This window comes from Solanum stenotomum, chromosome 1 (assembly GCF_019186545.1).
Source record: "Solanum stenotomum isolate F172 chromosome 1, ASM1918654v1, whole genome shotgun sequence".
Taxonomy (NCBI): Eukaryota; Viridiplantae; Streptophyta; class Magnoliopsida; order Solanales; family Solanaceae; genus Solanum; species Solanum stenotomum.
In genome coordinates, this window is record NC_064282.1 from 65,674,912 (window position 1) to 65,690,178 (window position 15,267).

At 34.9% G+C, this 15,267-nt stretch overlaps 3 protein-coding genes across 8 annotated transcripts in view; all 3 read left to right on the top strand.

Moving 5' to 3' along the window:
• The window catches only part of LOC125853694 (RGS1-HXK1-interacting protein 1), a 1,101,770-nt gene that overhangs the window by 194,755 nt on the left and 891,748 nt on the right, over positions 1-15,267 (top strand). The gene's annotated exons all lie outside the window — the stretch shown is intronic.
• Positions 1,864-2,253, top strand: LOC125855410 (agamous-like MADS-box protein AGL61). The gene has a single exon (XM_049535135.1). It carries the CDS (start codon positions 1,864-1,866, stop codon positions 2,251-2,253), a length of 390 nt encoding a protein of 129 aa, XP_049391092.1.
• Positions 11,889-12,398, top strand: LOC125855419 (agamous-like MADS-box protein AGL61). Its single transcript, XM_049535146.1, has one exon. It carries the CDS (start codon positions 11,889-11,891, stop codon positions 12,396-12,398), a length of 510 nt encoding a protein of 169 aa, XP_049391103.1.

Sequence of the window (15,267 nt, forward strand, 5' to 3'; positions counted from 1 at the left end):
TAGACCATACCCATGATCCTAATATCCAAATTAGGGCTTTTCCTACCATAATTCTCATATCAAAACACTTCCCTATCGATAATTACCCATTGGATTACGTTCTACATAAAAAAAATGGATTCGGGGAGTGAAAATCTTACCTTTAGCCTCAGGAATGGTGGAAAACTGTCAAGAAAATCCCTAGGTTCGTTCCTTAGCTCTCAAGTTTGAAAATTGTAGAATAAAGACATTTTGGGGGTTATTCCTGACTTAACTCACGACAGTCTCGCTATGGAGGCTCTGCACTAGCGGGAATAATTCCGCCACAGCGGTTTGCACGAAGCTAGTGAGTCGATTTAAGAATTCCAAACCCTCATTTCACAACACACCTTCAACCAACAACACTCAGAAACTACCTATTCATGCTAAGATCAATTTAGGGAGTTCTACTCACCCAAATTTAATTTCGTAAAGTCGTACGAGTTCCTTATCGACTTATCTATCTACTCGTGTGATAATATTCATAATTAGATCTCCCAATTGTTACCAGATTCCCTATATTTTTATGACTCTGATTTTGTCCAAAACTGGACTAGGTTGGGAAATTCTAAGTTACTACGAAAAGGTTTTCCGACCCAAAATTTTTCTCCGTTGGCTTTTCTATAACGACGGAACCCGATCGTTCTAGGACTTATAATCCTACGTGGGCACATAGGAATGGGACTATGGGCGTAAGCTGACCTTAGTCTAACTCAGTGCTAAGTCTAAACCCAATTGAATTCATATGATGCTAAAATTTACTAAATACTGAATAGCTCAAAATACTGACATGCTAACTGAGAGTGCAACATTTATATACTGAGAGTATTGTGAATCACTCAAGATACAAACAGATACAAGTACCTAGTGTGTATCTTGTGTAATTCACATGCGTCTAAGATACATACAAATCTCGCTCGCTTCGCTCCTTAATCTCTCTCGCCTCTCTACCTTTATATGTATCTGGTAGCAAAATTACATGTATCTAAGCATAAAACACGTAGACAATTCCAAATTAGTTGTAAGATATATAATATTTTGGCAATATAGATAATAATAATAATATTAATAATAATATATACAGTACTGACGTATGTCTAACTATATAGTTTTCTAATATTTTTAACTAGCATTGATCGTATATTTTGAGAGTAAATTTTAAAAATTCACCTTTAACTATATAATTGACTATAAAATTTGACCAGATTTTCAAATTTTGGTCTTCAAATATTTTTAAGTTCCCCAACACTAACTAATATTTGTTTTTGGATTTTGGTTACTTCCATCCACGAACTTCAAGAAATTTTAGGCAAGAAATTTATTTTTCTTCTAATTATATTAACTTCTGTTGTCTACAATTATAGTAGCATATTAAAATATTTTCTTATTATATTGAACTTTCAAAGACTTTGATATATAGATTATTTCATTTCAAATTGTGTTCTCACCTACTTACCTCAATTTAATAAAGTCATTAACATATTACAATATTAATCTCTTTTATTTTAAAATTTTGATTAATTTTTATTATTATGGTAAGCAAGACTATATTTCTTAAATATCTGTGTAAATTTATTTTATTACTATAATATTAACATAATGAAGAGATTTGTTTTCATTTATAGTATGGCAAGAAATTAATTATACTATCGAAGAATTATTTGTATAAATAAGCAACACATATTTTTTTGAGAGCCTCGTCAATTAACATATCATTTTAGAGTCATGAAGGAAAAAAATACCCTAAGACATCAAAAGATTCCGATGGCTAAAATAGAAAATGAAGATGATTTATACTAATCATTTTCAAAGCATCGGAAAACTTTATACAAGAAAGAAAGCAATATGATTGGAAAATATGAGATTGATGTGGAAATTATAACATTTTCCCCCTCTGATAATCCTTTCTCTTTTTTCCATCCTACAATTGATGTTGTTGTTGATCGTTTTTTTAGTCCATATGCCCAGGGAAGTGAAAATAGTCGCCTTAACATTGCAAACACTCGGATCAGAATCAAGGAGAAACAAGTTGAACTTGACAATCTCGAGATCATAAAAGAGACTTTAACTAGTGAGACAACAGACGAGACTGGCATGGAAGAAATGTGGGAACAAATTAAGGAATTTAATCCAGAGGATTTGAAAAAATTTGAACGTCGATTGGATGAAGTTGATTTGATGCTGAAAAATGTTGCTGCTTCTTTTGCACAAGCTCCTCAAGAAAATGCTAATTAAGCATACAATGGTTCCTAATACATTTTAAGTTTCATGCAATGAAATAATTAAGTTTTTAAAATGTTTTTTTTAATTTTTTGTTTCTATTTTTATTTTAAAGTTGATGGTGTTATTTGAATTTAGTAATGATTTCCATTTATGATATGAATTTAGTGAACTCAAAGACTCGAATTTATGTATTAATTATGGGCTCAATAGTTAAATCTCTTATGGTATGTTTTAGATTTCTTAACATATATGTCAATGATTCAAATAAAATGTGATTAAATTGAATCTATTTAATGATACTCTCCTTCTGAAGACCTTAAGGGTGTGTTTGGTGTGGAGGAAAATGTTTTCCTGGAAAACAAGTGAATTTTTGATTTATTTTCTCATGTTTGGTTGGTGAGTAGAAAATATTTTCCGGAAAATATTTTTTAGTGTTTGCTTTATGAATGAAAAATATTTGTGAGAAAATATCTTTTATTTTTACTAGAGAGTAGAAAATGATTTTTTGACTTGAAATTAAAAATATTTTTTAATGAAGCAAGAACAAACATATATCACACAATCATGAAATCACAACCATCACCTACCTCGAAACAACCTTGAATCACCTAAGAAACTTGATTCTTTCCTTTCCGATTCTGTTCCGCCTGTTCTTGTTCTAGAAAGAATCATAATAACACAGAAATCAATAAACAATCACTAATTACCCGAATACTAACAATTCTATCAACCCTAGATCATACTCATGATCTCAATATCCAAATTAGGACTTTTTCCACCATAATTCTCAAATCATAACTCTTCCTCATCGATAATTACGCATTAGATTACATTCTACGGATCGAAAAATGGATTCGAGGAGTGAAAATCTTACCTTTAGCCTCAGAAATGGTGGAAAACTATCAAGAAAAGGCCTGGGTTCGTTTTAGCTCTGAAGTTCAAAAATTGAAGAATAATGACATTTTGGGGTTTATTACCGACTTAACAAGCGATTGTCCCGCTATGGCGGCCCCCAGCCCACCACAGCGGCTTGCACAGTACCAGTGAGTCGATTTAAGAATTCCAAACCCCCATTTCACAATACACCTTCAATCAACGACACTCAGACACTACCCGTTCACGCTAAGCTCAATTACGGGAGTTCTACTCGCCCAAATTCAATTCCATAAACTAGTACCGGTTCCTTAACGACTTATCTATCTATTCATGGGATCAAATTTATAATTAGATCACCCAATTATTAACAGATTTCCCTAGAATTTAATAACTCCAATTTCGTCCAAATCTAGACTTGGTTGGGAAATTCCAAGTTACTATGAAAAAGTTTTCCGACTCAAAATTTTTCCCCATTGGATTTTCTATAATGACGGAACCCGATCGTTACAATAGATACCAATTTACCCATCACTCGTCCCCGAGTGACAAACTTAGGAAAAATAGGCATAAGGAAGGAATGTGTAGTACCTTAATCGACGAACAATTGGGGATACATGTCTCGCATTTCCTTCTCAGTTTCCAAAGTAGCTTCCTCAATTGGACGATGCTCCCATTAAACTTTCATGGACTTATCTCCTTGGTCCTCAGCTTTCGGGCATCACAATCAACAATTGCAATTGGTTCCTCCTCATATTGGAGATTTTTGTCTAACACAATTGAGTCCCACTTAATGATATAATCCCCGTCACCATGATATCTCTTCAGCATGGACATATGAAATACCGGATGACCTCACGATAGGTCAGGAGGTAAAGCCAATCTATACGCTACCGGTCCTACACATTCAAGAACCTCAGAGGGACCAATGTATCGCGGACTTAGTTTGCCCTTCTTGCCAAATGTCATCACCCCTTTCATGGATGATTCCTTAAGAAGAACATTCTCACCGGTCTGAAATGTCATGTCTCTTACCTTATGATCCGTATACTTCTTCTTTCTACTATGGGTTGCTAGAAGCTTAGCTTGGATACTCCTCACCTTATCTTGAGCATCCTTCACTAAATCAAACCCCAATGGTTTCACATCTCCAGCCTCGAACCATCCTATGGGTGATCTACATCCCCTCCCATAGAGTGCCTCAAATGGTGCCATATTAATGCTGGAGTGATAACTATTATTGTAAGAGAACTCACACAAAGGTAAGAACTTATCCCAATGTCCTCCAAAATCAATCACACATGCCATTAACATGTCCTCTAGCACTTGAATAGTCCTCTCCGACTGTCCGTCTGTGGATGAAAAGTGATACTAAAAGTGAGTTGTGTGCCCAATTTATCATGTAATTTCTTCCAAAACTTGGAGGTAAACTGCATACGATGATCTGAGATGATAAAAAGGGGCACCCAATGCAACCTCACTATCTCTTTCACATAAACCTTAGCCAATTGTTCAGCATTATAATCTATTCTTATCGGAATAAAATGGGCTGACTTGGTGAATCTATCAACCACTACCCAAATAGAATCAAACTTCCCCAAAGTCTTGGGAAGGCCAACCATAAAATTCATGGCTATCATCTCCTACTTCCATTCCGAATTGGCATTCTTTGAAGCAAACCTATAGGTCTTTTGTGTTCATACTTCACTTGTTGACAATTTTGACACTTCGCCACAAACTCCGCTATATCCTTCTTCATGCTTGGCCATCAATAAATTCGCTTCAAATCTCGGTACATCTTGGTCACACCCGGATGAATGGAATATCGCGAACCATGGGATTCTATCAATAATTTCTGAATCAAGTCATCAACTCGAGGAACACAAATCCTTCCTTTAAAATTGAGTACACCTTCCGCATCAAGAGTGGTCTTTTGTGCCTTACCCATCGCAGTCTTCTTCTTAAGTTCGTTCAAATTTTCATCCTCAAATTATTTGGCCTTGATTTCCTCAATGAATGTGGCTCTAACTTCAATGATAACTAACACTCCACCTTTCTCTATGATGCCCAACTGCATGATCTTAGACTCCAAGGTCTAAATTTTCTTAGCCAAAGGTCGCTTGGTTATACTCAAGCAAGCTAGACTACCCATACTCACCGCTTTTCGACTCAAAGCGTATGCCACTACATTAGTCTTACCCGGATGGTATTGATGGTGACATCATAATCCTTAAGTAACTCCATCCACATTCGTTGTCTCAAATTCAGATCCTTTTGAGTGAACACATGCTACAAACAACGATGATCAGTAAACACTTCACACTTAACACCATAGAGGTAATGTCGCCACATCTTAAGAGCAAAACTACCGCTGCCAACTCCAAATCATGTGTTGGATAATTCCTCTCATACACCTTCAATTGACGCGAGGCATAAGCTATAACATTCTGATCCTTCATCAACACAGCACCCAAACCAGAATGTTAAGCATCACTATAAACAATAACATCTTTACCTTCCACAGGTAGTGCTAGGATAGGTGATGTGGTCAAGAGAGTCTTGAGCTTTTGAAAGTTATCCTCACATTTTTCAGTCCATTCAAATGGTATCTCCTTTTTTGTCCAATTTGTCAAGTGAGTGGCAATAGAAGCAAAGTTCTTCACAAATCGACGATAGTAGCTAGCGAGCCTCACAAAACTCCTAATCTCCATCACAGAGCTACGACGAATCCAATTCTTAACCGCCTCAATCTTTTGGGGATCTACTATTACCCCTTCTTTTGAAACTACATGCCCCAAAAATGCAATCGAAGTCAACCAAAATTCACACTTAGAAAATTTAGCATACAACCTTTGTTTCCCAAGAACACCCAAAACAATACGAAAATGGTCGGCATGCTCTTCCTCACTTTTTGAATTGACCAAAATATCATCAATAAAGACTATGAAGAATGAATCAAGAAATGTCTTGAACACCCCTTTTATCAAACTCATAAAAGTTGCAGGCGCATTATTCAAACCAAAGGACATAACTAGAAACTCGAGTGCCCATAGTGGGTTCAAAACACCGTCTTGGGCACATCCTCATACTATCATCCTTTTTCTTAACAAACAAAACTGGAGAACCCCATGGAGAAGCACTAGGACGAATAAACCCCTTATCAAGAAGCTCTTGGATTTGAGCCTTAAGCTCTCTTAATTCCGCTGGGGCCATGCGATATGGAGGGATAGAAATGGGACGAGTACCAGGTTCCAAATCAATGCAGAAATTGATATCTCTATCCAGAGGCATAACAGGAAAACCAGTAGGAAACACTTCTCTAAATTCTAACACCATAGGGATAGACTCAATAGATGGAATCTCAACCTCAACATCCCTAATATGAACCAAATAAGCCAAGCAACCCTGCCCTACCAGTTTTCTAGCCCGCATGGAGGATATGATCTTAGCTTGCTTAGGCTTGTACACCCCTTCCAACTCTATCTTTTCCCTTCCCAGAATTTCTAGAGTTACCAACATAGTATTACAATTAAGTATCGCATAATAGGGGGCAACCAAGTCATGCCTATGATTATATCAAAGTCAGTCATATCCAAAATCACCAAATTTGCCCAAGTATGATAACCCATAAACAAAATTGGACAAGCACGATAGACATGGGTGACTACGACAGGCTTTCCAACTAGGGTAGAAACATGGACGGTGGCATCAAGTATATGACAAATCATAGAAAATGCTGCGGAAAATCGCACACACACATAAGAATAAGTAGAACCTGGATCAAATAACACATTAGTCATCCGGTCACAGACAAGAATAGTACCTGTGATCACTGCTTCAAACGCATCTGCCTCATTCTTTCTTAGAAAAGGCGTAACATTGTGCCCTATCATCGTGATGGATGACTTCTCTGCCTGGCTGCACTATACCTATACCTGCATTACCATTTTCCCTACTTTCGTAGCCTCGCTGATTTTCTCCTCACCCACCTTGTGGACGCGCTCGACCATTATTACTATTCCCAACAGGTACCACTGCTCTAGTCTGTTGTTGTGCGGATTCCAATATGTGTGGGTGGGGACACTCTCATCATAGCCCAGGTTCTCCAAAATTATAGCACGTACGATCAATAGATGGATTGCTGCCCATCGAAGGTACGACTCCTTGGCTATACTGAATCAAATTATGAGGTAGAGTTCCCAAGTAATTACTTGTAGAGGCGGGCATAGCGGACTGAATTGGTCTGGCTGCAAGTGTTGGCCTCCCTGCCCTTTTGGAGTAAGAACCTTGAAAGTTACCCAAGTTTTTGCCCTTTTAGCCAATGCCTAAGCTTGGTCGTCTCGCCTCACCCCCTCCACTTTCTTAACAAAGTTTCTTACCTCATTAAAGCTCCTCCCTATAGAGGTCATATGAACAGATAATACTTGCGACTCAGAATTTAGTCCCTTAATAAATAAACAAATTCTCTCTTTCTCAGTAGTCACCAACTGCGCAGCATATCTAGACAAGGCATGAAACTTTGGCTGCTTACCTTGCTCCAAAGCCATGAACTCATCTTTCTTGCGATCTCTCAAAGTCCTAGGCACATATTTCTCTAAGAACCGAGCATGAAAGTGGGTCCAAGTAAGTGGAGGTAAAACTGAGGATCTACATTCCATATAAGCCCTCCACCACTTCTTAGCCTCGCCTTGAAGCTGAAAAGTCACGAACTCAACCCCATGCTAATGGTAAATTCCCAACTTATGAAGCCTTTCATAGCAATCTAGGATGAACTTATATGCATCCTCACTCTCAGAACCATGGAACACATGCAGTTTCAACTTCAAAAACTTGGTCAACATCTCATGTTCATTACTAGTCATAACAGAACCCAATAAAGGATGGAAGAAAGCATCATTACCTACATTCTCTCCCACCTTGGGGACAGTGATAGCAATGGGAGGATTGGCGGGGGCTTGATTTGCTCGAACAGAAGGAAGCACTCCAAGACCAACCAACCCTTTCAAGAATAACATGATTTGTTGAGCTAACACTGGGTCTATTGGTGGAATAACTATAGTCTCAGTCTGCACCTCTTCCTCTTGTCCAACATCCTCAATATTTTCAACCTTAACATTCTCCTCAATCTCTTCATGATGTAAGGGAGGAGCCTCGTTTTAGGGAGCATTTTTTATCTGTAGTAGGTGCCACTCTTCCTCGGCCTCTACCCCTAGCTCTTCCTCTACCGGTGCCTCAACTGCGACCTCTCACTACAGATTCCTTAGCTGGAGCATTGACAAGAGCTATGGGCCTGACGCCGTTGAAACTAGTGTTAACCATCTGCGGACAGAAGAGTGAAAGAGGTTAGATACCAATTCGAATTGATTGATACCTATTGGAATCAATTTATACCACAAAGGAGACAAGAGGAAATAGAGAGATTTCCTAAAGTCCTATAGCCTCTTGAAGGAAAGTACGGACGTCTATGTACCGGTCCGCAAGACTCTACTAGACTCCTTTTGGTACACTGAGATCAATGAACCTAGGCTCTGATACCAACTTTGTCACGACCCAGACCATCATGATTAGCACCCACACTAAACCTCCGGTGGGAGAACCATTTATACTAATTAGGTAACCAACTTAATCAACATACTAAAGCATTTAAAGTTACAGAAACAAGTTTAAATAACTAAATATTGAACTTTCCATAAACTTCCAAAAGATCTAACAACTAATTGCGAAATTAAATGCCTAGAACCTAAAATTCAATGTACCAAAACTCTAACAAGATCCATAGGTCTAAACAAGACGGGTTACAATCCCAAGATAATGAGCTAATAACTAACTAGAAAGTCCAAGTTTGAAATGTGGACATAGACAGAAAGAGAACTCATGGCAGCCTGGAAGAACTAGCTAACCCTTGAATTCGATCGACGATCACTAATCTTCTAAGTGAGGTCTGTCAATAGCCGCCTGAAGATGCCTTGTACTCAACAAAGAAAGACCAAGTGTCGTATCAGTACACAACCATAGTATACTGGTAGGATCACGCAGCTATCCCACTAAGTGCAACATATATAAGTCATCACAACATAATAATAGCATGCACACACCGAATGTATAAAATATCACCATCATTTATGAACAACGTACAAATTCACATTTCTCAAGATATACAGATATATGAAGTCAATGGTACTCTCACAGAACCCAAATCCAAACTGTTAGCATACCGGAATGTGGTACCCGATCCAATGTTTATGCCGGAACGTGGCAATCTATCCCATATTTATGCCGGAACTTGGCAACCGATCCAAGTTAGTGTGTCGGAACGCAACAGCCAATCCACTTAACAAACCACAATCCTAATCACAAGTATATTCTCAGGATCATACAATCAGGTCATGATTCATGGCATTCATCATTCATCTATCTCACTTACAATAAGTGTGATCAATAATGCAACATTTGCATACATATACGTACTATAATGAAGCAAGAACAAACATATATCACACAATCATGAAATCACAACCATCACCTACCTCGAAACAAGCTTGAATCCCCTAAGAAACTTGATTCTTCACTTTTTGAATTCATTCCGCTTGTTCTTGGTCTACAAACAGTCATAATAACACGGAAATCAATAGACAATCACTAATTACCCAAATTACTAACAATTCTATCAACCCTAGATCATACCCATGATCCCAATATCCAAATTACTGCTTTTCCCGCCATAATTCTCATATCAAAACTCTTCCCCATCGATAATTACCCATTAGATTACATTCTACGGATCAAAAATTGGATTCGGGGAGTGAAAATCTTACCTTTAGCCTCAAGAATGGTGGAAAACAGTCAAGAAAATCCATGGGTTCGTTCCTTAGCTCTCAAGTTTGAAAATCGAAGAATAAAGACGTTTGGGGTTTTATTCCTGACTTAACTCGCGACTGTCCCGTTATGGCAGCCCTGCCCTTGCGGGAATAATTCCACCACAACGGCTTGCACGGATCTAGTGAGTCGATTTAAGAATTCCAAACCCTCAATTCAAAACACACCTTCAACCAACAACACTTAGAAACTACCCATTCACGCTAAGATCAATTTCAAGAGTTCTACTCGCCCAAATTCAATTCTGTAAAGTCGTACGAGTTCCTTAACAACTTATCTATCTACTAATGTGATCAAATTCATAATTAGATCACCCAATTGTTACCAGATTTCCCTAGACTTTAATGACTCTGATTTTGTCCAAATCTAGACTAGGTTGGGAAATTCCAAGTTCCTACGAAAAAGTTTTCCGACCCAAAATTATTCCTCGTTGGCTTTTCTATAACGACGGAACCCGATCATTACAGGACTTATAATCCTATGTGGGCACATTGTTATGGGACTATGGGCGTAAGCTAACCCAAGTCCAACTCGGTGCTAAGTCTACTCCCAATTGAATGCCTATGAAGCTAAAATGCACTAAATACTGAATAGCTCAAAATTCTGACATGCTAACTGAGAATGCAATATTTATATACTGAGAGTACTGTGAATCACTCTAGATACATACTAATACATGCACCTTCNCAATTGTTACCAGATTCCCTATATTTTTATGACTCTGATTTTGTCCAAAACTGGACTAGGTTGGGAAATTCCAAGTTACTACGAAAAGGTTTTTCGACCCAAAATTTTTCCCCGTTGGCTTTTCTATAACGACGGAACCCGATCGTTACAGGACTTATAATTCTATGTGGGCACATAGTTATGAGACTATGGGCGTAAGCTAACCCAAGTCCAACTCGGTGCTAAGTCTACTCCCAATTGAATGCATATGAAGCTAAAATGCACTAAATACTGAATAGCTCAAAATTCTGACATGCTAACTGAGAATGCAATATTTATATACTGAGAGTATTGTGAATCACTCTAGATACATACTAATACATGTACCTTGTGTGTATCTAGTGCGATTTACATGTGTCTGAGATACATACAAATCTCGCTTGCTTCGCTCCCTAATCTTGCTCGCCTCTCTCCCTCTTTATGTATCTGGTAGTAAAAATACATGTATCTAAGCATAAGACACGTAGACAATTCCAAATTAGTGGTAAGATACATAATATTTTGGCAATATAAATAATAATAATATTAATAATAATATATACAGTATTGAAGTATGTCTAATTATATAGTTTTCTAATATTTTTAACTAGTATTGACCAATATTTTGAGAGTAGATTTTAAAAATTCACCTTTAACTATATATTTGACTATAAAATTTGACTAGATTTTCAAATTTTGGTCTTCAAATATTTTGAAGTTCCCCAACACTAACTAAGATTTGTTTTTGGATTTTGGTTACTTCCATCCACGAAACTTCAAGAAATTTTAGGCAAGAAATTTATTTTTCTTCTAATTATATTAACTTTTGTCGTCTACAATTATAGTAGCATATTAAAATATTTTCCTATTATATTGAACTTTCGAAGATTTTGATATATAGATTATTTCATTTCAAATTTCGTTCTCACCTACTTTCCTCAATTTGATAAAGTCATTAACATAATAGAATATTAATCTCTTTTATTTTAAAATTTTGATTAATTTTTATTATTATGATAAGCAAGACTATATTTCTTAAGTATCTGTATAAATTTATTTTGTTACTATAATTTTAACATAATGAAGAGATTTGTTTTCATTTATTGTATGGCAAGAAATTAATTACACTATCAAAGAATTTTTTGTATAAATAAGCAACAGAGCCTCATCAATTAACATATCATTATAGAGTCATGGCTGAGAAAAATACCCTAGGACGTCAGAAGATTTCGATGGCTAAAATAGAAAATGAAGAAGATTTATACTCATCATTTTCAAAGCGTCGGGAAACTTTATACAAGAAAGCAAGCAATATGATTGGGAAATATGACATTGATGTGGGAATAATAACATTTTCCCCCTCTGATAATCCTTTCTCTTTTTTCCACCCTACAATTGATGTTGTTGTTGATCGTTTCTTTAGTCCATATGCCCAGGGAAGTGCAAACAGTTGCCTTAACATTGCAAACACTCAGATCAGAATCAAGGAGAAACAAGTTGAACTTGACAATCTCGAGATCATAAAAGAGACTTTAACTAATGATACAACAGACGAGACTGGCTTGGAAGAAATGTGGGAACAAATTAAGGAATTTAATCTAGAGGATTTGAAAAAATTTGAACGTCGATTGGATGAAGTTGATTTGATGCTGAAAAATGCGGCTACTTCTTTTGCACAAGCTCCTCAAGAAAATGCTAATTAAGCATACAATGGTTCCTAATACATTTGAAGTTTCATGCAATGAAATAATTAAGTTTTTTAAATGTTTTTTTAAAAGTTTTAGTTTCTATTTTTATTTTAAAGTTGATGGTGTTATTTGAATTTAGTAATGATTTCCACTTATGATATGAATTTAGTGAACTCAAAGACTCGAATTTCTGTATTAATTATGAGCTCAATATTTAAATTTCTTATGGTATGTTTTAGATTTTTTAACGTATATGTTAATGATTCAAATAAAATTTGATTAAATTGAATCTATTTAATGATACTCTCCTTCTGAAGACCTTAAGGGTGTGTTTGGTGTGGAGGAAAATATTTTCCTGGAAAACAAGTGGATTTTTGACTTATTTTCTCATGTTTGGTTGGTGAGTAGAGAATATTTTTTAGTGTTTACTTTATGAATGAAGAATATTTGTGAGAAAATATCTTTTATTTTTACTAGAGAGTAGAAAATGATTTTTGAATTGAAATTAAAATATTTTTTAAAAAATAAACTTAATTTTTTTGGGGGGAGGGTGGGGTAGTGGGGGGCTGGTGGGAAGGTGGTGTGGGTTGAAAAAAATAAAAATATGGAAATTGGAAACATTTTCTAAAAACAAACTTTTTAAAAAAATTGGGGGATGGTTAGGGGGTAGCTAGGCGGGAGAGGGGGTCGGGAAATTGAAGTTGAAATTTATTTTTTAAAATAACCTTTAAATTTATTTATTTTTCAACAAAAAAATTGTAATTTGAAGTTGGAGGAAAGTTTTGGACAATTTTTTCCTCAATTTTTGAAGGGAAGTCATTTTCCTTAAATTTGAGGAAAATGAGTTGATTTGAAAAACATTTTCTAGAACATTTTACCCAATCAAACATGAGAAAATTGGAGGAAAATGTTTTCATTCATACCAAATACACTCTAATCTTGGCTTTTGACTAATAAATACAAATTAGTTTTCAGAGTTTTAATCTAATCACACCCATATAATGTGTTCAAAATTAATTCAAATTTATTCCTACTCGTTTTGGGCTATTTACATAAATCTACAACGGTTTTTAGGATAAAAATACCCTTACCAAAATAATTAATCGGAGCTAGAAGGCGAAATTTAATTCGAGGGGACAGTGAGGTCCATTTTTTCTTTGTATTGTAGAAGATTCTGTCAGGTTAAAGAGTCTCCAGTAGTTGTACTATAGATTGAGCCAACTAAACGGTAAAGTCACTTTTTTGAGAAAACATAAAAATATTTAAATTTAGCGACGAAATCATAATTTTCATGATGGCTAAGCTTTTGTAAAAGACAAATTTAGCCTATTTTCTTGATGATGAGCGCAGTTTTACACTCGTTACTAACAAATTTGACCATTTTTTTTAATATATATTATCACACATAAGTTGTTATATGAATAGATATGATAATTATAAAATAATTGCGTATGGATTGTATTAACAGATAAATATGTTGGTTTATGGTTTTTAATTCAACAATTTGCTTAGTCAAAAATAAAAATAAAGATTATATTTTCGTCGTGTTATGTTATATAAAATTATCTCATATACATGGGTCAAATTTAAGTGTAATTTGTTCTATATATATTATATCCAAGTGGATCCGTATGTATTTGGTATACATATATAGCAAATCTTGTTCACCTCTTTTCCATCTCACTCACCACTCTCTCATGTATATGGTATCCCAAATACATGTGAATCACTCAAGATACATACATATCTAGTGTGATTCACATATGTTTGAGATACATACAAATCTCGCTCGCCTCGCTCCCCAATCTCACTCGCCTCTCTCCCTTTTTATGTATCTGGTAAACAAAAATACATGTATCTATGCATAAGATACGTAGATAATTCTAAATTAGTGGTAAAATACATAATATTTTGAAAGTATAGATAATAATCTATCTATCTATAAAAGGAGAAGAAAAAACGTCTACGTGTCAGCACCACAAAAAAAAGAATTTAAGAATTATTAAATTAATTTAAAATCTAAAAATAAAAGAATAAAAATTGCAAACACTACAAAATAATGAAAAATTCAACAAGAAGTTTTTACAACTTTTTTAAAAAATTCAATAATTTAAAGTTACCTTAACTTTTTACTGTTTTCGAAATATTTTTTATTCTTTTGATTTCGAATAAAAAAAAATAGGAGATATAAAATAATATTATAATAATTAGTATCATCTTTCATAAAATATCTAGTCCGAAAATTATTTTAGCACTTCATTTATTTATTTTATTTGTTAACTTACAATTTTATTATGCAAACTTAGTTACTATTTTTAAATTTTAAACTGAATGTCAAACAAATTAAATAACAAATCTGACGTTAAAAAAATACAAATAACTTTTGCAAAATAAATATTAAAACTCCTTTTAAATATTTAAAATTAGAATTACTACCAAAATTATCAACAAAAAAGTTAGAATTACTACCAATTAAAAATCTATTTTTTAAATTAAAAATTCAAATTACGAAACACAGAAAGATAACATAAATAACTAATTAACAAAAAAAGTAGAAAATAAAAACTGTCTTTTGACAAAAAATATCTCCTATTTTTTAATTTAAAATTTGAATTTCAAAACATAACTAACTAACCTTATCCCTATAAAATACACAATTCCATAACCCCATGACTTCCAAAAATAAACTGCTACCCACAACTTTATCAACCCAGTTTTTCATAAAAATCTATTATATTCAGAACTTCTGTCATCATCCACTTTTATAGTTTAACATGTATTGTGCATGATCCCATCCGTCTTTTTATTTCTTGCTTTGTTTACCCATCTCCTTGACCAAATCGTGATAAGGTGGTGTGCACCAACATCGATGTTTTTAACTGGC

What these genes read in the sequence shown, in the direction of transcription:
- LOC125855410 (XM_049535135.1), top strand. Translation starts at nt 1,864, where the DNA reads ATGATTGGAAAATATGAGATTGATGTGGAAATTATAACATTTTCCCCC.
- LOC125855419 (XM_049535146.1), top strand. Translation starts at nt 11,889, where the DNA reads ATGGCTGAGAAAAATACCCTAGGACGTCAGAAGATTTCGATGGCTAAA.